Raw genomic sequence first — 24,663 nt, 5'->3', positions numbered from 1 at the left:
TCTCTCACTGGACTCAGCTTCCAAAAAGTTTCTCCTTGCACTATGGAGAGCATTTAAATTTTTTCTCACCATGTCACTTGTAGTAGAGGACTCCATAGCAGGTAACTGGTCTGTCAGAATTGAGGGTGTATTTACATTGAAACCGAATACAAGTTCATTTGGACTGTGTCCAGAGTAATTGAGGAGGGCATTTTTTGCACAAATAGCCCATGCCAAGGCAATTTCAGGTTCACACTTCTCATCGTCAATTGTTTTTTTCATTGCCTCAGCAACTATCAAATTATGACGTTCTACAGTACCGTTGCTGAATGGACTTTCTGCGGCAGTAGTACAGGTCTCTATGTTGAGTTTTTCATTCATCTGTCTATAGTGTTCGTTGTTGAATTCACCCCCATTATCACTCAGAAAACGAACAGGAGATCCGAAATAGGTAATCCACATCATAAAGATGTTTTTGATGATCTCCTCCTTCTTCTTTGTTTTGATCAATGTTGCCGCTGAATACCTGGTAGCGGCATCAATGAGATGTAGTATCCACACCTCATTGTGGATGAACTCTTTCAAATCCATGCAAACTGTGTGATTAAATCTATTGCCAAGAGGCAATCCCACAACCGGTCGCAGTGGAGTTTTTTTTAAATCTAAGGCAAATTTGACAGTTTTCACAAACCTCCTCAATCGCCTTTATAAATTCCTTGTCATTGAATTTGCCACTTTTTTTAACCAAGGAAACAAGTTTTTCCTTCGAGGCATGAGCAAACTGTCGAAGTTTTTCTGCTTTTTTTTTTTTTTCTGTGAAAGAACACTGACCAAAATTCTGAACATGTAATACAATGTTCTTAGTACCACTATGATCCAACAACTTATTTGTTAAGGGGAGACAATAGTGCCCTGAAGTTGTGGTCTTTAGTTCAATACATTTATCAAAAATCCAGCACATATCTTTCCGGAAATCTAGCACTATTCCTGCTGTCTTCATTGATTTGTGACTTAATAGAAGAGGCAAGTCGTTTTTCACAATATCTGCTTCGATATAAACTCTTATACCTCCGAGTGTAACCGGAAATTTAGCAACTTTAATTGCTGTGACAGCCACTCCATCACCAAAACAAAAACTCCGGTCTGAGTTCGTATACTTCACTAGTTGCAGGTCACTTTCATTTAAAGTATCTAAATAAACATCAAGCCACACTTCGCCAGCCAGTGTGCGAGTACAAGCAGAATCCAAGACTGCCATTCCAAATGTTTCCTTTACAAGATTTGAGATTTTTTCATTTGTACTGTTCAAATAAATATTTTCTTGAATGAACAACGTAATGTGTATTTGTTCTGTCGCTTCCGTAAACCTGGGCGTATTTCTAGGACACTCTCTAATTAGATGGTTCGGAGACTGACATTTGTAACACAACAACACGTTTCCACTTCGGTCACATGGATTAGATTGTCCTCGACGAAAACGCCTTTTGTTGTTACCCGGTTTAGAATAATTATAGTTGACGATTTCGGGCTCTGATTTCACTGCCGGTACATTTTCATCACGATAAATGTCACCAAATACTTTCTTTATCGATTCCTTCATGTTTTGATACGTCAAAACAGAACACGTTGTCCGCGCTAATTTTTCGTTCTCTTCCGATATGTTAACCGCGTTCAAAACAAGAAAAGCTTGCACTCCTTCCGGTAGAATAATGTAGAATTTTTTTAATCTTTGGTACAAAAACTCATAACGAACAAGAAAGTCATTTATACTGGTACCTGACGGTCTTTTATAAGTGTAAAATTCCTTAAAAGTCATGTAAGCGCGCGTGTGTTCATCCTTTAAATATATGTCATCCAGTTTCTTTATTAAGATCTTCAAGCCATCTCGTCCGCCGATGTCACTTGTTGGCAATTCACGGACACATTCTCTAATATTCGGTGGTAGCGTCAAAAACACTGCTGGCCCTTTTTTTTCCTCAGAAAGATCCGTGAACAACGACCACATTTCAACGTCTTGTTTCCAGTTCTCGTAAACATCCTCCCCCTCCAACAATGGAGGTTGTTTGTTCGAAGTTGCCATATCCGATCTGTCTAGTGCTACAGACAAGCTGTACAAAAAAAAAAAAAAATTTTTTTTTTTTTTTTTTTTTTTTTTTTTCGTTTTGTCGCACACAGAGGGATATCTCTGCTACCATTTGTTGAGACACTTGTAGTCTGTCTAAACTGTACGAACGAACTCACTAAATCAAGATGGCCGACTCCTATTTATATCACCACAAGCAAGGGAGGTAACCATGTAACTGAAGCAAGGGAGGTAACCAATGTCTACATTAACACATGCCACTAAGAAGGTTAATTCTGCTGAGGTGGTTGACTACTTTATTTAATATGGATTCCAGCAACTTACTCATGACACAGGAGATTTATTTGTCTGTACTGAGAGGGAGATGACTTATCACCTGAATTCTTGAATACAGGGCATACTGATGAGGTTTTCCAGGGTGTTGGAAGCACTTCTTAAGGCAACACTTTAACAGTTTTGTAAGTATGGGGGCAAGTTCTGGTTGAAGCTTTTTCAGCACTATAATTGGAATGCCATCAGGGCCAGTTGCTTTACTGGAATCAAGGTTCTTGATTAGCTTGGCGACCTCATGCACAGATATTTGTATATTGCATAGCACATTGTGTGTTATAGGAGAAAATACGTGGAGTTGATGGCCTTTGTCGCATAGGATAGAATTAGCTGCAAAGTTCTTGGCAAATAGTTTGGCCTTGTCTGATGCTGGTGAGATGACCTTAGGTCCATTGATGATGGTTGGGATAGAACACATGCTTCTGTTCGGGATCCTGTTTGCTATTTGCCAAAACTGGTGGGAACCAAGCCGCTGCTCAGCTACTTTGGATTTAACGGACTGAGCATATAGCTTACTTGCATTTTTTATTACTCTTTTACAGTGGTTGCTGGCAGTCCTGAAAACAGCTTTAGTCTCAGTGCATCTATTATGTTGGTAGTTATGGAAAAAGTGATTTCTGTGCACGATGGCAGCAGCACATTCTGGAGAGAACCATGGCTGGCTGTTAGGTTTTTGTTGGAATTTTTTGGATGGTATGAATCGGTCTATGCCTACAATTAACAATTCGGTCAGGTCTGATACTATAGAGGACACATCCTTTTTAAACATGGAATGCAGAAGTAGATCAGATATAAATGTATGGAAGCTATCCCAGTCAGCCGTAGAGTATTGATATACAGTACGATGGAGAGGTATGTCAGAAGACTTATTACATTTCATTTTTATTTTAACTGATACAACTGAGTGGTTGGAAGATCCCAGAGGAGATAGAACAGAACATGAACATAGTTCAGAGGAAGTTGTGAGAAAGGTCTAGAAAACTTGCATATTGACCGGAAGTATCGGGCAAACAGGTGGGTTCGTGAACAATCTAGGTGAGGTCATAGGCAATGGCAAAATCATTACAGAACCTCCTCTCATCATCTGTCTTGTTCGAGTGGGTCAGCCATTCCACATTGTGGACATTGAAGTCACGACAAATGTGAATGTTAGCTGGAGGATGAGCAATCAGGATGTGGTCAATTTTCTCAGATATACTCTTAAAGATAGTAACCCCGCTGTTGTGGGAGCAATAGAGGGCAAATATAAATGCAGTGGTGTAAGCAAGTGCAACCCAGGAGCACATATAAGGTAAATTAGGGTCTTCTCTGGAGATATCCCTACCACACGGAAAGCCATCTTTAATGTAGGCACATATTCCATGCCCATGGCGATCTTTGGGGGTCAGATTTGGATGCTAAGTTAGAGTATCCTTTAATTATTAACTCGTTTAGGGAAGTGGTTGGCCCTATGTCAGTTTTGCTTAGGAAGAATGTCCGGTTTCATCTCCTGTAATTGGGTTTCAACCTCTGGAAGGTTGGAATGTAGACCCCTGATGTTGGAAAAGGAGACATGTTAGAAGAGGTCCACGTTGGAGGATGGGGTTTTAGGTTTATTCATGTTTTTTTTTTTTTTCTGGAGATATTTCATGTTGAGGTTTTGGGATTTGTGGAACGGGTTGACAGACTTGGTTAGAGCAGGACAGAGAGGGAAAGATTTATTTTTTTTTTTTGTAGCACATAAGGTAAAGCCGTAACAATTACCCACTAGTATGGCATCGAGAGGCCCCACCAGAATCTACTGCATGGTCCAGAATCCATTCACCAAATGGCAATACAACAGCGCCAGTACTTTGCACCTGCTGATAGGACAGCCTCCTCAGTGGTTAATCCAAGGTTCGGGTCTCTGACTATCAGGCAGGTAACGTCAGCCCAGATGAAACTTTTACCTCCAGCACCCTTACTAGTGACATGGCCACAAGGATAGACATAGAAACAGAAATTTTCCGACATCTCGGGCTACTGTTCATGAAGTACTGCCGACCTGGAAAGCAGCTTTTTCTTCATCCTTTGTCAGAAAAATCACTCATTGGAAATGAATATTGAAGGACAAATAAGAAGTGAGAGCAATGAGAGCTGTCGATGGCGCATCCACAATGCGTTGTCTACTCTCCATTTTAAAAAAAAAAAAAAAAAAAAAAAAAAAAAAAACAGGTTTAAAGGACTTATTAATATTTACTTGGTATAAGTCCGTAGCTCTAATTCGAATTTAAAAATATTTGAAGATTAATTCCCCTCTCATATTTACGCATGAATTTATAAATATTATATTAGACAAAACTTAAGTCAAATAAAGAATTATAATAAGAATTTAGCACCAAAAAAAAAAAAAAATACCGGTGAGGGATTATCACGTGTTGAGATATTCTTCCTAAACATGTCGATTGAAAAACAAGAACCTTACAAAAGCGGCATTTGGTTTTGGCTTCCTTGGTTGGTGAGAAGATAAAGCAAAATGCAGTAAAAAATGGAATATGTTACTGTAATTGCCGTTTAAAGGTATTAAACTTTTTTCTACTTATCCAAGGGACACCTCCAACACATTGAAGGCTTTCCATTCATCTAAATTAGAATCAGGTGACCAGGCCTTCATTTGCTTTAAACTAACTTTACAACATAGCGTTAGCTTCCTGTATTTTCCTTATCACTCTATCAATCCAGGACTGTACTATAATCAATCATGACAGCATGGATATAGCAATCTCCCTTGACATTAGCATTCAGATACATGTATTTGATGACTCTAATGCCCACCACAGAAATTGGCTTGGTTCTCTAACTACACTGACACAACTGATAACGTCATCCATAACTTTGCTATATCCCATTACTTGACACAGACAGTAACATTCCCAACCCATCTCCTAGATCGTCAGGACTAGCAAGTCTCACTTCTGGATCTATTTCTGACAATTGTTCCTGAGGATTGTGTAACAAATGCTCATTGCCCACTCGGGAATGCTGATCATTCTGTGATAATGATAAATATCACTCTAAACTCTCGACCCCAAGTTGAAGAGCCATTGCTCAAAACGACAAGGTACTAAAATAAGGCTGACTGGGATTCCATTAGAGATCACATCAGAGACGCCGCATAGGGAAATATCTTTTCTCTTCCTGCAAAATAGTGCACAAATTGAGACTACTGAGTGGTTCAAAGCAGCAATTGAAGCACATGTTCCTACACAGAAGTTCTATAGCAAACGCCACTCTCCCTAATGGTTTACTTCTACTTGCGCAGCTGCCATTGCTCAGAGGCAACATGCATACCGTAGATTTATCCAGCATAAGTCCTGTACAAACAGACAAACTATATAGAAGCTAGAAGTAATTGTAAGAAAGAAGTAGCAACAGCTAAGAATGAATATACTGAAACCACCAGAAAATGCATTGAAATGCAGAAATTAGGAACTCATGATTTCTGGAAAATCTACAAGTGTAGTAAATAATGGGCAATCAATAATTCCCCCACTATCCAACAATCATGAGAAAACATGCTTGCCCGTCATTTTGCCTAATACTCTACCTTGGATCCAGCAAACCATTCCCTCCCTGATTTTCCTCTGCAGACAGAAACCACACTAGATGATCTGAAAATCACCTCTTCTCAAGTACATGATATCATAAAAAAACCTAGACACCTCAAAAGCATGTAGACCTGATCTCATCCCGGCTGTGCTATTAAAAAAATGCTCCGCTGAAGTTGCTCCAGTTTTGTCTAAACTCTTTAACAAATGTCTTAACGAATCTTGCTTTTTCTGATAGCTGGAAAACTGCTTCTGTGATACCAGTTTACAAAATCTCTGGCGAAAGAACTGACCCATTAAATTATTGCCCAATTAGCTTCCTCCTGCTTTTCACCAAAATATTTGAGTCTTTAATTAATCAAGCTCTAGTCCATCACCTTACAGCTGCTAGACTTCTGTTTGACCATCAACATGAATTTAGGCAAACCCATTCTCCTACAGATATTCTAACTGTAATCTTTGAATGTATAGACCTTGCACTGGACAAGGCAGTGGAAAGGAGGATAGTAGCCCTATATATATATATATATATATATATATATCTAAGACTTTTGACAGGGTATGACATGATGAAAATAAAATCCTATGGTATTACTGGACGAATGCTTAACATAATTAAATCCTTCTTAAATGAGAGAAGAATCCAGGTTGTCCTCCCTAATAAAATTGTCTCTCACATGGACATATTTGCCAACGACACTACGCCCTATAGCAGGCACGTGGGGAAATCTAATGAGCACATATCTAAGGCAATGGCGGAAACCCTAGAGAAACCCTTCAGTCTGTAGTGGAATGGGGTTAAAAATGGAATTCAATGCTGCCAAGACAAAGCTTGTTTCCTTCAATAATCTTACCAATAGCTATGGCTAAAGATACATTACCTGAAAGTACTTTGTTCAAACTCCTCGGCTTAACATTCACAGGGAACATGAGTTGGAATAGATACATCGAGATCATTGCCAAGGCTACTGCGAAGAAGGTGGGCTTCTGGACAGGGTTTAAAAGAGTCGCCAACCTGATAGGTCCTCAACTGTTATCTAAGCTTCAGCCCCTGTCCCATCGACGAAATGTTGCATCCCTCTACCTGTTTTACAAGTATTTTAATGGTGGATGCTCTAATGAACTACAAGCTCTTGCACCCCCTCAGTGAAAATACCCCCGACAAGCAGTGAAGTCCCACCCCTACACAGTAGAGATCCCTAGATGTAAGAAAGCCTTTTACTCTAATAGCTTCTTCCCCCTGAACTGCAGGACTTTGGAATTTTCTTCCGGGTTCTTGCTTCCCCAACTGTACTGACATGCAGAAGTTCAAGTGTAATGTAAACAGACATCTTGTTACTAAACTCCCTGAAACTTAAATCCCTGATAGTAGACCCCTACATCAAAGTGGCAGTGTGCCTTGTTTGGGGTGAAAATGTTATAAAAAATAAACTGATAAAACTAAGCAGGAAAACCATGTAAAAAAAAAAAAAAAATTTATTGGACTTAAGGAGTCAGATAAAAAAAAATTCTGACTCCGCAACCCTGCCTCTGCGGTCTCTACCAAATTACTCAACCAATTTCTGGTGTAAACATTTGAAATTTTTCATAAAGAGTATTTAGAGATAGAGCAAGCTTTTTAATCGGTTTGGGTCGAAAATTTGAACTGTCAAGGGATCAAAGTTCAAAAGATTTGACCTTTGCAGTGTCTAGTAAACCACTCAGCCAATTTTGGGTCTAAACATTTGAAATTTTACATAACAGGTATTCAGACATGCGACAAGCATTTTTATCAGTTCTAGGGTGAAAATTTCGCTTCCAAAAGGTCAAAGTTAAGAGTTTAACTTTGCAGAGTCTACCAAACTCTGCCAATTTTGGATCTAAACACTTGAAATTTTAGATGTAGGTAACTTGGTTAAAACTTTTTATTTTGATTTGAGACCAAAACAATAAATGTCAAAGGTAAAAAAAATAAAAATAAAATAAATTACCTCTACGGTCTCTACCAAATTACTCAGACAATTTCTTGTCTAAACATTTGAAATTTTACATAAAGGGTATTCACACATAGGGCAAGTTATGAACAGTACATAGGGCCTGAACAAAGCTGGGCTGGATGGCTAGTTCTGAATACAAGGCATTTTTAACTAGTTCAAAGTCTTAAGGTAAACTATACAATTTTTTTTTTTTTTACTTAACAAGAAATGTTTTTGTTTTTCGTATTTAAGAAGAGGTCTATGCTTGTTTTGTTTGTTTTGCTTTTTGGGTTATATTTTGATTATAGGATTTAGTAAGGAATCACTTTTGTACATTTTTTTTTTTTTTTTTCAATTTACTTAAACTGAAAATATTTTATATTTTGTATAGTTGAAAAAATGTTTTTTTCCTTTTTTTTATGTACTTGCTTTCTGGCAATTCCTTTACCCTCATGAGCACTGCTAGAAATGATGCCTAAATCAATCCTGAGTGCCCTAATTAACCCATGCAACAGGAGATGGTTAGTGAACCATGCCTTTCTGATTGTCGCACACACACAAAAGAAAAAGACTTCATTCATTAACTTAAAAGAATTAAAACATTAAAAATCATTACCTTCTACTGTGCTAACAAGGAAAACATAATATGATAGGTATGTGCAATTTAATGGCTGATTCGGTACGGGGGGCATGGTTTGGAATGCCAGCTAATAATAATTTTTTAAATTTTCGATTACTTTTTTATCGTGTTTGAAAGATTATAGTTTAAAGTTAATTTCTCCAAGAAAAAAATTTGTGTGAAATAAAAAAAAAAAAAAAAAAAAAAAAAAACACACATGGAATAATTTTATCTCAAATCTGATAAACTCTACATTTCACATAAAAATTAATTATGACAAAGATCGTGGATATTTCCAAGTTAAGTATTAAGTTAGTCTTAAGATAATGAATTAGTACAATAAATGTACATAACTTTTACTAAAAAAGTAATGATTATCCAAAAATATGACAGTGGTAAGAACAAGATTTGTTTATCATGTAAAAAAAAAAACTATGGCGGCAAAATTTAAATATGTATGGAAGGACAAAATGGACATAATTTATTTCTTTATTTAACATTATTCCGACATACTGAGCGACTTTTTTTTTAGTCGCAGACCCCCTCCCTTCACTTAAAAATTCGGGAAATCAACCAATTTTAATGAAAATATCAGTATTTATTCATTTATGATCGTAGATTATAATGAACCCATTATGGTGTTCCAGAATATTGAGTGACTCTGTTTTGGAGTCACAGTTATGCAACTCCAAAACAGTCGCCTGATTTGATGTAATGCCCAATTTATTATATCGAAAATATGGATTTTAGAAATTGAATCATTATTATACCTTGATTTATTTTTGAACTTTTAAATTGACAATTATAAAGACCAAAAATAATTTCTTTCTCATTTTTATCTTATATTAAAACAACTTTTTTTTTTATTTTATTTTATACATTTTCATCAAACATTAATTTTGCATGTGTAGTTGAAAAACTTTCATAAAAATTTGGTGGCCCTAAAAAGGGCCGTTTGAGGGTTATTTCATTATTTCATTCTCCCTCCCTCTCGGATTGATATCTATCAGTCATCATTAGAGCTATAGTCGAACCTCGATAATTGCTTAAAACTCTAAAATGAAATAAAATAATTGTAGTGCATAAGATTTTCACAAGATTGGTAACATTTATGAGTTATGTTTCTATCAGTATTTTGTTTATTTTTCGATTTTTAAGTGATTATCAAGGCTAGACTATGGTGCTAAAGAGACCTTTTCTTTCATTCTAACTCTGCTGGCTTTCTGCTAAACACTTAAAAATAAGTTAAAACACACAAAAATAAAAACTTATCTAGTTATGTAGAAAGATAAATTGCTTTTGGTAATATTTGTGATTTTTTTTTTTTTTTTTTTTAAACACTTTTTGTTTCATCGGCTACTCTAAATGCGTCGATACTTTATTTTTTTAATAAAGTGCATTTTAAGTGTTGAAAGGTCAATTGAATTCACTGATACAATGACAATTTATTCATGAAAAAAGTTGAAATAATTATTATTTAAAATAAATAGAATGTAAACTTGAAAGACAAACTGCATAAAAGTTAAATTCAATAATTATGCTACTGACAATTTATTCATTGAAAAAAAAAAAAGTTAACACCATAATTTATTAATATTAATACAGGATTACAATTAATTAAGAAAATAATTTATAATTATTGAAAAAATTACACACTTGAAAAATACAAACATTTAAATTTATCAGAATGTCTATGTGAAATTTAAAGTTGACAAACAAAAATAGGCCGGTAGTTGAAGAGAGGAGGAGGGTGGGAAAAACAGACTGGTTTTCTTTTCAGGTCTGTGCATCCGTACTTACTGACATGGAACGTTCGTATAATTTTTGCCATTTTTTTTAATTATGTTTCTGTTCCCGTTTTTCAATTTCTTTTTTTTTTTTTTTTTTTTTTTTTTTACCTCATTTTCCAAGATTATATGAACAATATCTAAATAAGAGGAAAATGTATCATCCTATAACAGTCAAAGGCATTTGTAGATGGAATTGGTGGATAAGCAGTCTTGAAAAACAGCAATTTCTTGAAAATGAAAAATGTTGTTCAGTGTGCTTCTGATTTTGCCATTGTTTGCAAAGATGTAATACCTGGTGTAACAGTTTACTGCATGAAACAGATCATTTCAACTTCATTAATAATATATGAAATCAGACTAAAGATCTTAAAGGTATATTTAAAATTCATAAAACAGTACTGAAGAATGGAAAATTAGTGATTTCTTTCAATGCAAAATCTGACAAACCAATAAATACTGTTGTTTAAAGATTGACCTGAGTTAATAATCAGCATGGCAGTAAATAATATCGAGGTTGGAGATTTTATCAGGGTAATTAAAATGAACTATGGGCATTATGCACTCAGTTGTAATTGGAAAAAATTATAGTGATGGTGTTGAAATCAATCAAGAACTTTGATCATAGTTAAAAAAGAGTGCAAGGAAACTATGTAAATACAAGAGAACATTACAACTTCGAAGAATAGTTTGGATTTCTAAACTTTGTTTTAACACTTAATTTGTTCATTATAAGTCCAGGATTTCATAAGATTTCGTTCCTGTGGCAAATGTATACTTTTCTCCCTTACTGCTGTCACATATGTTATAAAATGTTGTAGATAACACCATAATTCCATATTCTTTAATTCTATGGAAATGTCCTTTAAAATCTAACATAGACATCTTCTCCATCCTTTAAAAATTGTAGAAAAATAATAGGAAACACTGTTTTAGGAACAACACAAAATTATATTGTCTGAAATGTGACGAAACTCAAATTGGAAGACAATTGTTTTCCCCCCAAGAAAGTACAGCATCAAACAATTAGTTTCCTATTTTTTAAAAGACTGTATGAGGATTCCATTGATAACTTAATAAGAATTTTCCAGTTACCAATCCTGAATTACCTATGACAATTCATAAATTCTAAATTTCATAATGAAATGGTTTTGAAGTTTAAAGCTTATATATTCAAGATGTACTCTCCTCAATTTGTGATTCCTGTTTAGAAAAAGCTGCATTGATAGTCATCATTCTTACCAAATTTCATATTCCTTTGTTAAATAACCTAAAACTTTAGTGGACAGACATACTAACATGCCAAATTTTTAATGTTAGAATAATTTTTTCCAACATTTCATTGAAAATGTGCTAAAAATGTATTTCAAATGTGTTTGAATTATTCAAATGTCTCAATTAGTTGAAAAGTTATAAGAATCTGAAATCCGATAACTTTGCTAGTACAAATATGAATAGTTTTGCCTAAAAAATCATTATAGGAAAATAAAGAAAAAATTCAGTTATATCTTTGTTTTTGAAGCACTATCTTAAAATTGTCTAAATATGAGGGTTGTAAATCAGAAGAGCCAGCATTTCAAGACTGCAAAGCCATACAATTTGTATTTGTGTTAATTTTAAATGTTTTAAAAAAGTTTTTTTTTTTTTCCTCTCAATATAGGCTGGACCATCAAATATAGAAAATGATGGTTGGATAGCAGCAAATGCTCCTGTATCATCTGAGAATTTTTTAATAAATGAAGATGAGTTTATGCTGCCTTCTAAATCACAAAAAAAAGTTAGGAAAAAAAGGTAAGTTTTTATTTGTTTGTTTTTTTTTTTTATCAACTTTGGAAGTTGCAGTAGATTTTTCTACTGTAAGAACAACTTTTACCTGATTTAAAGACAGTCTCTTTACTAAATTACCAATTTTAACTTCTTACAGTTAAACATTGATTTTAAAGAAATAATTGTTATTCAAAAGTCCTATCGCCAAGTGACTGAATTTAAAATCTAGCCTGGGATTAGTTCTCTATGATAACATCAACTTTCACCAAATCCATATTTTAAACAGTTTAGTGTAAATCTTTCATTTTTTTTTTTTTTTTTTTTTTAAATTTTATTTATTTTTTTTTTTTTGGTTTCCATCCATGGTGATCTTTAAACACAAAAGTTTTGCTGACTTGAATTATTTTTTAAACTCTATTTTAACTCAGAAGGATTTTAAATTCCACAACACATTTGGTAGATCTCAGAAAAGGGGGCATGGACAGTTAAATGTGTTTCTCTCTCTCTCTCTCTCTCTCTCTCTCAAATCAAAACTTACCAAAAAAAAAAGATCTTGTCAACATTTCAGACTTTTTTTTTATAGAGAAATTAGTCAAAATGACAGAAGGTGACCTAATAAGGAACATGAGTATTAAAAAAAAAAAAAAAAAAGATGGAAAAACATTTATTATTCTTTCTCTTGAATTTTGGATTTCAGTACTTTGGTCACTTAAAAGAAAAAGTTATATTCAGTGTTAATTTTTCAAATGATTTGGAAAATAAAATTAAAACTTGTATATTTTGAGGCATATCCTTTATCTTGAAAAGTGCAGCTTATTTTAATTATCAATTTCCAACTGAAAAATATAATCTGAATTTCTACATATTGACAAAATCACTAAAGAACCATATAGATTTAACATCTCTATCCCCGAAGGGGCCCATGACGCAGTGGATAAACTTTCTATCCACTGTGGATAGACGTTGATATGAGGATAATAGTCCACAATAAATAAATTAATAAATAATACTCATCTCAATAATAAACTCCAATTAAAGAATATATATATATATACCATTCAGTATGGACTTGACCATGGAAGATCAGATAATAAATAAATGTGGATTTATAAGACTAAAAAAATCCAACCTTGATCGCCCTTTGGGGCCGTGGTGCAGTGGATAGAGACATTAAATCTCTATGGTTCCAGGTTAAAATTGTCTGAAGGTAGCGGTTTCATTCCTACCTGAAGCTGGCCAGAGGCTTACTTGGCCAAAACATGGTGAGACGACAATAATTATGGATGGCAATAATTGCTGAGAATGCAGTTAGGAGATTCGGAGTTCTTATCCTGTCGCGGTTACCGCCAGAGGAATAGTTGGCCGAAATGTCGTGAAAGAACACCTAAGAAAGATGAGGATAATAGTCCGCAATAAATAAATTAGACTGTTTTTTCTTTAATCAGATATTTTTCAATTATCAATTTTTTTAAGTCTTGTCTCAATACTGTCAGTGATTGGCGATGTAGTTAACCAAGAGACATGGTGGTGGAATGCAGCCATCAAGGAGAAATGGAAGCTATAGAAGAAGTGGCAAAAGAATGGTAGCAGGGAAAATTATCTTGTGGCTTGAAGGAAAGCCAAATCTGTTGTCTATGCCTCTAGGAAATCCGGGCAGAAAGCAGAATTTGGTAATTTAAAGAGCAATGATGAGCAAAATCTGCTTTTCAAAGAAGCAAGGAGGATCACAGGGAAAAATCAGGACATTGTTAGTAACAAATGTGTGAAAGATGATGGAAATCTAGCTGTCAATGAACAGGCAATAAATCTATATAGAAAAGTAATTCTCCACTATAAAATCTTAAAATATTTATTATTTTTCAATACTTTGACCATATTTTTTTTAAGTTGTTGAAATGTAATAGCTAAAGAAATATTTTGAATTTGAGAAGAGGCTGAGTAAGATGGTCCAAATTTACTTTTTATATTTTGATTAGAATTTTCAAATTAAATCAATTTTTAACAGCAGTTGTGTTCATTAAATTGTCAGATGAAAGTACAAAATAGGTAATTATGCATCCACCTTATTTTCAGAATGGGTAAAATGTGTCTTCCTTTTGAACATGTTAATTTTTAATGGTATCTTGTGCTTAGTAAATTGTTAGGTGAAAGTATAGAATAGTTATACCTCCACTCTCTCCATGTTAAGAATGTGTTTTTTTAAAATGTTATGATTTTTAACATGATCCGTTATTCTGCTTAAGTACCTTTTTGTTTGTCCAATATAATTTGGATTTAATTTTTCTATTTACTTGTCTCCTTACAAGAGCAAATTTTGGTGCAAGGTTGGTTCTTAATGTGAGAAACATCCATTCCCCAAAAAAGAGAGTTCTAGGTTAGAAAAAAAAAACATTGCTCAAGTCTAGAAGGATTTCTACCTCATTGACTTAGGACAGAATAGACTAAAATTTAGCACCAGAACATATACTACTCTTTGTTCATAGAAAAAAAAAGCCAAGGAAGAATCTATTGATAAACTTGTGTCCTGGAACTTGGGGGTTACATATTAAATATACTAGAAGCATCATGTTCCTGATGATGAATATCACATTTTACGAGTACAATCTCCTTCATGTAAAAAAAAAAAATTGGTTTCAGCATTTTCCAATATTTGTTTTGTTAACATTTCATATTTCCATTGCATGGGCGGGAAGAGTTGGGAAATTATTTGAATATGTGATGCACCCCCCCCCCATTTCATGTAATGAAATCTGAATAAAATATATATATATATATATTTTTTTTTTTTTTTTTTTACGTAGGAGTCACCGCTTATCAAGGCCCAGAGGCCACTTGAAGATAAGGGTTAATGAGTGTACAGTAGTCATATTGTAGTAATCGTTAGTAGTGAAAATTTAAGTTAGATTACTTAAAGGGACGGCTCATCAAGAACTTGTTTTACGATGGATTTGAAGATGACCAAATTGTAGTCAGCTGGAAAGCAGGTAAACGGAAGAGAGTGCAGTTCTCTACTTAAAACAGATGTCACACTCCTCGGAATTTTAATGCTATATATGCTGAAGTAATATTTTATGTTTACCATAAATTTGTAAATAAAAAATGCAGATGAATTCAATATTGTTTTGAAAAAAAAATATCACTTCTCATTAATATATATATATATATATATATATATATATATATATATATATATATATATATATATATATATATATATATTATTATTTTATTTTTTTTTTTTTTTTTTGCTGAATTATTATAAAAACATTCTGGGAAATAATTGATTTTTAAAAGGTTTGGATGATTTACATTTGATTCTTTCAAAATGTTCAGTTTTAGACATAGAAGTTTAAGAACAGGCTTTCTATGTTTTCTAATTAGTAGACTTTACTTTCATCTACTACATAATGTTTTGATTGCAGAAATTCACCTCTGGACCAAGATAGCATAGGTTTTCAACAACACATGCCACATACAAATTCAATATATCTATCCTAATAGCCACTATCTTAATTAGTTTATGACCATCATTTTCGCCGCAATCAGTCGTACTAATAAAATGTTACATTATATCTGCTGAGAATCACCATCACAATCGTCACATCTATAGAGGAAAAAGTTTCTATTTTTCTCTCATTACTTACTGCTTTCACCGTTACCAGTTGACACCAGGGCAATTTATACATTTTTTTTTTACTCTGCTCGGCTTGGACCACCATTAATTGGTTTTGACATAAATATAAATAGATAACATAGTTTTTCCTTTTATATACTACCTATTTAATGAATTCTCCCCAGCATAATTCCGCTTACTTTGATTGGCTGAACTCTTACTATTCCCATATTCTGGATTAACAATTGTCCCCCCTTTATAAACGAACGTTTTGTATAAATGTTAAATGGCATCAGTTTCACACATAAGACAATTATGGTATCTAGCCGTGGACAGTTTCTTGCGGTTCGTTGCCTTACTTTATGTAGGTTTGCGTACACATTTTGTATGACTGCGAGGAAGAGTTCATCAAATCCATGAACAAACTTAGCTTATCAGGATTTCCTCAAGGGACTTGCCCAGTAAATGCATATGATACAAACAAAAAAAGTGCTTCTAAGCTATTAGGTTACATTGTATTTATTAATTGATTTACTTTTATCCACGCTTACTTTATAAAATTCATTAGAGTTCCGGTATGCATATTTACTAGTTCGTTACCGTTCTTACTGAATTAACATCGGAACTTTTCTTATTTTGATTATGACTACGACAACAACGATGACGTGTTCTCATTACTGCACATAAACAAACTTCAGTTGTCAGGATTAGTACAACTTACAGCATGTGTCTTTTGGTTACATTCTTTAACAAATGCATAAAGCAGCAAACTAAAATTATTCAGGCAGCTTTGCATAGATTAAATTAAAAAAAGAATAACTCCAAGAACAAGCTCGGTTCTCAGAATTAGTACTTCTTTATGGCAACATTTACATGCGTTTAGCGTTCTTTAAACAAGAGTGTGTGTGCAATTCCATTATACTTACATTGTCGTCGCTTTTTTTTTTCTCATACTGAAAAACCTTGACATTTTTTTCTTAAATAAAAAAAATCAAATCTACTTGACTGTTTGTTTTTGTTTTATAATTTTTTTTTTTCTTTTTTAAATAATTACATTTTGGCTTGAACTTTGCGATTATCAGATTATTTTGTTAGTATATGTTTTTTTTTTTTGCCGGATTTAACAAACAAAATCTGGTGCTTATGCACTTATGTTACCATGATTTTTCTATGGTTAAAGTGCCTCCTCTAATGTTTGAAGTGTTTCTAATTGTTTGTTTACTGTTCGGATGACTGAAAACTCGTGTTGACACACCATCTTCATTCCGTGACAGGTAGGTACATAATAAAGGTTTTTCTTTTATTTTTGCTTATTGCCACAAGTGCTAATCTGGACTTGAATTACCTATAACTATAATCTTCTGCCTAAAAATAATTCCCAGCCCAAAAAAGAAAAACAACAACAAAATAATCCAAAAAGCACAAAAGTTCAAGCCAAAAAAAAAAAAAGTCACATAGGCCAAAAATCTTTCCAGTAAAATGGGACCGTGCACACACGCATTCTTTTGTTTAAGAAACGCTCTCTGCAACACACTGCGTACAACATTGTAGCCAGTGCATATTTCGCAATGGGGACGTCACTTGTATACTTCAGTCGTGATTAAGGCAACAAGCAGTGAAGATAACGTATTGGAACAGATTTGCATAGATTAAATTATTTAAAATAAAAATTGCCACCAGGAACACTCTTCTCCAACAAAACCTATTAGGTCAATTATTTATTAGATTACATTATTTTAAAATAAATGCAAACAAGAAAACCCTAACCAACCAAATCATATAAGTCACCTATTTATTTATTTTTTTTTTTTTTCCTTTCTTCCTGCACTTACTTTCTTATACTATTATTTTATTTAACGTATGCATTTACTAGATAACGTATTACTATTTTGTTATCTTGCATAATAAACTAATATTGTTATTTCTTTTATTTCGTCCATACGTATCTGTTAATTCTGTCATTTATCCTGGCATACCTACTTTACCACATTATTATTTTATTAAGAACCAAGTTCACATTCTGTTATGTTTCTTGCTATAACACAACACTTTACATTTAAATGGATGTAAGATTTTTATATGGAGGATGGAGGGTGCTGCACTTTTTTAGTTTTATATTTTTTTGCTCCACATAAGCTTCTACCAGAAAAGAGGAATTTCCCTATTATTTTATTAAGGAATTACTACTTTGGTCATTGTTCACTGGTTTTCCAGATGGCAAATGGTGTTTATTCTGACAGCTGTTAAGAACGGCTTTCAGAATAAACACTCTGCAGGTTGGACAACCACTGCACATTGACTGAAATGGTAATTTGTTCTTACTAAAATAATAACAAGGACATCTTTTCGAATAACGGCATACCTGAACTAAAATACATACTAAACTTAATGCACAAACTACCAAAGTGTGTGTGCCATTATAATGGACGGACAGTGGATCCAATTAACAACCGTACTTAATTTTTTTTGTGTGGGGTGAGAGGCATACTTCCACCAGGCAATGCCAGTACATGAGTCCTGTTAGTTATTCATATTTTTACATTTTGCTATATCTATTAATAAACAATGTCTATAAACAGCTTTGTAAAATATACAAAATAATACAATCACCGATTCTGTCAAACATCGAAACTCCCTACTGATCACTTAATACAAAATAATACAATCACCGATTCTGTCAAACATCGAAACTCCCTACTGATCACTTAATACAAAATAATACAATCACCGATTCTGTCAAACATCGAAACTCCCTACTGATCACTTAATACAAAATAATACAATCACCGATTCTGTCAAACATCGAAACTCCCTACTGATCACTTAATACAAAATAATACAATTTTATTGATTTACAAAATTCAAATAGTACAGAAGTAAAGTTCATAAATTATATTTTTGGGTGTTTACATTTAAACACACACTAATTTTAAGCAGATATTCATTAAAAAAGAATACTTATTACTTTTTAGTTAGCAATTTCTTTTTTAATTCCCCTTGGAAATCAGGCCTGCTAGTTTTAAAATATAATTATAATCCAAAAATTTGGCAGCTTTATTAACTGGTATTTTGAAAATCTTTAGAACACCTATTAATATTTTTTTTTACACATTATAAAATTGATATTTGAAAAAAAAAAAAAAAAATTATTTTTTTTAAATATATTTATAAATAATGATCATTTTATTTTGAGGAAAAAAAAGTGAAACAATGACTGAAATTATAAAAGTAATGTTTTATTCCAATTTTCTTTTAAGGCGTAAGGCTGCACCTAAATCAACATCAAAGTCTGGAGAAAATCATGAGGCCCCGCTGAAAAAGATGGTGGTTGTTGCCAATCATCAGCATTTTGTCATGTCCAACTTGTCTTCTCTCTGGAAGAATAGAAAGTTATGTGATGCTGGCATTGGCAATGGAAAATCAACTATCAGGGTAATTAGGTTGTTTTATTTTGGAGTAGAAATCCCTTTATTTTTTCTTTTTATATTTTATTAATTCTTACTAATTCTGATTACTTGGGTGACAATGTTTACCTTTTGCCAAGGACGTTATGTATCTGGTTGAATTTGTAACATTTGTAACTGTTTGTGTATTGCCGAGTGTCTACACCTCTTGATTAATTGTCATCAAACTTAGAATATGTACTGTAGGTGTCTCACTAGCAAGAATGGACACTGACAAGCATGTGTAGAAGTTCCTGAGAATGAAGCTGTATCTTTTCTCTTTTTTTCTCTCTTCCTCTCTCCATCTTATCTTGCATTACCCTCTTATGACAATTCTCTCTAAAAACTGAAAATGTTGATTTTGCTGTGAAGGTTAAGTTATCAAATTATTTTTGATGGGGTTGGGGGAATTGGATGACATTTTTTTGTCAAAAAATGACTTTCAGCATGCCTCCTCCCGATATGCTCATCCAATAAAAAAAAAACAAAAAAAACAGCCAACCTAGAAAACATCTATTCTTCTCTCTTTGTCAAAAAACATCTTATAGAATACAGGGACTAAATTTCTAATCATGGGTAAACGAGTTACAAAGTTGTTTAAAGTAACCTTATGGTTCATTATCTACTATCTATGATTTCAATTTATAGAATATTAGAAAAATTCCAAATGATTTCTGCTACCAGAAAACCTTTTCATAATGGTAAAACAAAAATGTAATTCCAACACTTACGATATTGTTGCCTTTTGAGAATTGCATGATGACATATTTTTTGTAAGTTTTCTCACCCCAGTTTTGCATCAGAATGTCTTTCTTGCAGTTGCCTTTCTTGCAGTTGTGCCTTTCTCAAAACTGATTGGGAAATACACCTTGATTACTCGCATCTCTAAGAAGAGGAAAAAAAAATTGCTTCATTTTCAACACCCCCCCCCCCCCCCCCCCCGCCCGACAATTTATCTCTCTGTTAACCATATGGTTCAACACTTTGGACAATTATCAACAATGTGATATGACTGAAACTACAAACTAAGAGATGTCAAGAGATTGAGAGGAGGCATGGTAAGGAGCAGAAAAGAAAATCCAATTCCTTTTTGAGAATTTTTTTCCTGATCCCAAAATGATAAACCATTGATTTAGATATTTTTTTTCTTTTTATATCCTATTTTCTTGAACCACCTTGTTTCTCTTCACATGTGATGAACATTGATTTAATGAAATTACATTGCTACACTCTTTGTTAAATTATTGGCACCACACTATTGCAACATTGCAATCTTTTCTTCTCTTTATAATTTGCATACCTCTCCCTTTGAGAGATGGTGATCGCTTAACAATTTCACACTTTATATTAAGGATCTTTAATGTTCCACACCTGTCTCACGAGTGTGTGAAGAGATTCTTCTGTGTTACTTCAGAAGCTTGTGGTTACTATAATGTGCTTTCTCTTTCATGCGAGCTGCACCAAAATAATTTTCTGGTGTTAGTGTTATCTTCTTCAACTGCACACGCACACACAACTTAAAAAAAAATTTTTTATTGTCTATTTAAAAAAGCAAAACATTTTTCATCTGATGACTCCATGTAAATTTCCTTTCTTCTATTTCAGGTTCATAAGGTTGTCCTTTCTGCTGTTTGCCCAAAACTGCTTTCCGTGGTTAGTACAGATATGTTATCACAAAAATTTCTACAAGTGAATTTCCCTGAGGAAGTCAGTACAAAGGCATTGAACGCTTTTGCCGAATACATGTATAATGGCACTTTAGATTTGGATAACGAGATTTTGAAACAATTGAAGATTATCGCCAAGAATCTAGACATAAAGGAATTTGAAGAATTGTGTGATGATTATCTTCCAAATGCTCAAGTCATTGAAGTTAAAGGCGAAATCTCTGCAAATGAACGAGCTCAAGTTGAAAAAGATACCACTGCTGCATTTGTTAAAAAGTCTGATGCAAAATCGCAGAATTCAAAAAAAGCTGAAAAGGCTGAAGTCGTATCTCCAAGTACAGAAACTGAACCGGAGAAGACCAAATATGAGAATTTAAGCAGCAGCAGCAATAATCAAGTTTTAACATCAACAACTTCCCCATCCTCGTCAACAGCAACAGTAACAACAACAACAACAGCGACAGCAACAGCAACGACAGCATCTACATCAGTATCATCAGTTCCAACATCATCCACAGAATTTTCCATTCCCTTTTCACAATCAACAGATGGCAAATCTACCAAATTAAAACCAACTCACTCTTATGAAACCCCTCTTGTGTCAGACATACCACCTGTTTCATGCATTGGTGAGCCAGTTTGTTCCCAATCCAGTCCTATGAATGAAGATTCTTCAAAGCAGTTAAATCGACAGTCTATACCAACTCCTTCCCTTCAACTCCCGCCAACATCGACTAATAATCAAGGCATGTATCCTGGGCCACCTTATACAGCATCAGCAGACAACCAGGGGTTCACGCGATCCACAAATGTTGGAACAGACATCCCTCACTCCCAACCCACTGCTATGAAGGGATACTCTTCTAAACCATTAAATAGGCAGTCTATGCCAACACCATCTATTCAACATCCATCAACATCAACAAATAATGAAGGCATGTATCCTGGAGGACCTTTTACATCATCCGGAGACAACCAGGGCTTTACACGTTCCACAAATGTTGGAGCTGATTCTCCTCACACCCAACCTCCGGCTATGAAAGGATTCTCTTCTAAACCATTAAATAGGCAGCCCATACCAACATCTTCTATTCAACACCCACCGACATCAAATAATAACGAAGGAAATTATTCTGGGGGGCATTTTGCAACATCTGGAGACAACCAGGTCTTTACACGCTCTACAAATGTTGGAGCTGCTCCTGCACACACACCCAAAATTGGAACTGGTTCTCCTCACTCCCAACCGCCTGCTATGAAGGGATTCTCTTCTAAACCAATAAATAGACAGTCTATACCAACAGCTTCTATTCAACACCCAGTAACATCAAATAATAATAATAATGATGCCATTTATCCTGGAGGACATTTTGCAGCATCTGGAGATACTCAGGGCTTTATGCGCTACAGGAATGTTGGACCTGGGTCTCCTCATTCCCAACCCCCTGCTATGAAAGGGTTTTCTTCTAAACCAATAAATAGGCAGTCTATACCCACATCCTCTATTCAACATCCAGCAACATCAACTAGTTGTAATAATGAAAGCCTCTATCCTGTGGGACCTTTTACATCCACTGGAGATAACCAGGGCTTTATGTGCTATAGGAATGTTGGAACTGGGTCACCTCATTCCCAATCCAATGCTATGAAGGGATTCTCTTCTAAACCAATAAATAGACAATCTATACCCACATCATCTATTCAACTGCCATCGACATCAACTAATAATGACAGCATTTATCCTGTAGGACCTTTTACATCATCTGCTGACAACCAGAGCTTTGCACGCTACATGATTGTTGGTGCTGCTCCTGCTCACACACCCAAAATTGGAGCTGGCTTCCCTTACACTCCTCACTTTTAAAAAGGAACTGCCCAGCTTCAATGTTACAAACTCACACCTTTATTTCCGAATAAGTCGCACCCTTCATGATTCTTAAAGTGTTAACAACTAAAAATGCGTGTTTAGATTTATTTATTTACTCTTAGCCAGAACGAAAATGGGATTTCCCCCAATTTATATTTACATCGTTTTGTCTCCCTTTCGAAAAAAATTGTTAGAATCATGCCAGTGGAGTTTTGGAATATGATCATGATGTAGCATGTACATTAAAAAATTGGCATTCTATACTTGTATTTTACATTTTTACTGTTGTAGCGGTAGAGAGTGACAATGTTTTTGTTACTTTGCTCAACTCTAATTTAAAAACGGGCAAACTTGCTTTAAATGGGAGATCATTCTACCGCAGGTAAAGTATCGCAAAAAATGAAGAGGATCTTGCTACATACGGAAAAAAAAATAGTTTTATTCATTTTTTTCAACAATATAAAAGTGCCAAAGTTTGACTGTTTTAAAATGAAAATTAATACAAACACGCTAGATATGATTCCTTGGAAATCTGGGTAGTGTCTTCAAAGTTTGTTTTAATTTGCACCTGGGATAGCTAAGTGCGTCCATCCCGAAGAGTAATAAAAGTTAGGATTTGCTATATATGTAATATTAACAAGTTTTAAAATCTATAACTATTGGTTAAGAAGTTTCCATACTGAGTTTTACAGTCGGCCTTGATAGTAAACAAGGCATCAATGACATCAGTTAGATATTAATCGTTCAATTTTTGTGTTGCATATAAAATTATAAATACCCATTTTTCAATGATCGGACATCTTTGCATCTCGGAAAGTTGATGTGACAGGAAATATACTGACACTTCTTTCTGTGTTACAGATACAGGCCCTTTTATTCTATTATTTTTTTGTGTATTAGCACTGCACAGATGCATTTGTTATCTGTGTCTATATATAAAACGATGGGCTTGGTCAAATTCAGATGCATAAACAAGGGCATTATAGTCAGTTATTCCTGGTCTGCTTAAATCTCTGTCTGCATATTTTTAGCCACTATTTGTGATGAATGAATGTACACTATATTGTCCCCCAAAGGAGGAAGAGGTAATGCCTGAGAGGGTGGTATTATAGCAATATAAGATACTACCCTCCCTTTAAAAAGAAAAAGGAGGGGGTAATTTTCCTGGCAGGATACTATCATGGCAAGAGATACTACACTATCTCGCCCCCCCCACCCCTAACCCTGAATTAAGTATTAAAAGATAGTAATAGTATAATTTTGCCTTCAGACAGATATTAAATCTCCATTAATAACAGATTATTATTATTAACACTTTTATAAATTTCTTTACCCAATATTTGTCACTTTAATACTTTCGCATTTCATGTGTAACCAATTCTCAGTTTCTTTATTTCTTTAGCAAAGACAATCTTATTCACTTCAGTTGTGTAATAAAACAAACTTTAGAAGGTATTACAGATTTAAACTTGTGTGTTTTGTTATTCTTGATAACATATTGAAATACAATTGTAAATAAATCGTGAATGAATCGGTTCAGATAAAAAGAACATTTTAGTTGCTCAAACATAAATTATTAACATAAGTCTAAAATATTTTGTCTGTTAAATAGTCATAAATGTTTTTTGCAAATCGCTTGAACTTTTGGAATGTACTTATCTTTCTGACTGCTAGAAAAATCTGAAATTTTCCTCATTAAAATATATTCTGAAAAAAAAAATGTTTTTTTTTTCTCCCTTCAGATTTATGAACGTTTTTTTTATTTATATTAAATAATTTGTCAGCTGCTATAATTGAATCGGCCTTTATTAATGCTCATCTGTGTAGACAAGAGAAAAGGTAGAAATCTTTCTCTGCATTAAAAAAAAAATTTTTTTTTAACCTTTTTTTTTTTATTTATTTTTACTTTCAAATGAGGAAAGTTCAGTTTTGCTTTCTATTATACAAGAATTTTGAATTGATTTTCATCAAATATAAAGTTTAAAAA

General features: G+C 33.8%; 1 protein-coding gene across 1 annotated transcript in view; it reads left to right on the top strand.

The window, feature by feature from the left end:
- LOC145303502 (uncharacterized) overlaps positions 1-24,396 on the top strand; it is a 37,113-nt gene extending 12,717 nt beyond the window's left edge. The window contains exons 2-4 of the mRNA XM_080144931.1: positions 11,980-12,110; positions 18,957-19,131; positions 20,748-24,396. Coding sequence (XP_080001057.1) covers positions 11,980-12,110; positions 18,957-19,131; positions 20,748-22,673 — 2,232 coding nt within the window. The 3' untranslated portion in view covers positions 22,674-24,396. The remainder of the gene's footprint in view (positions 1-11,979; positions 12,111-18,956; positions 19,132-20,747) is intronic.
- Positions 24,397-24,663: the final 267 nt, after the last annotated feature.

This window comes from Euprymna scolopes, chromosome 19 (assembly GCF_053919585.1).
Source record: "Euprymna scolopes isolate OS-2025 chromosome 19, ASM5391958v1, whole genome shotgun sequence".
NCBI lineage: Eukaryota > Metazoa > Mollusca > Cephalopoda > Sepiida > Sepiolidae > Euprymna > Euprymna scolopes.
Note: the sequence above shows the minus strand (reverse complement) of the source record. Positions and strands in the feature narration are given on the sequence as shown.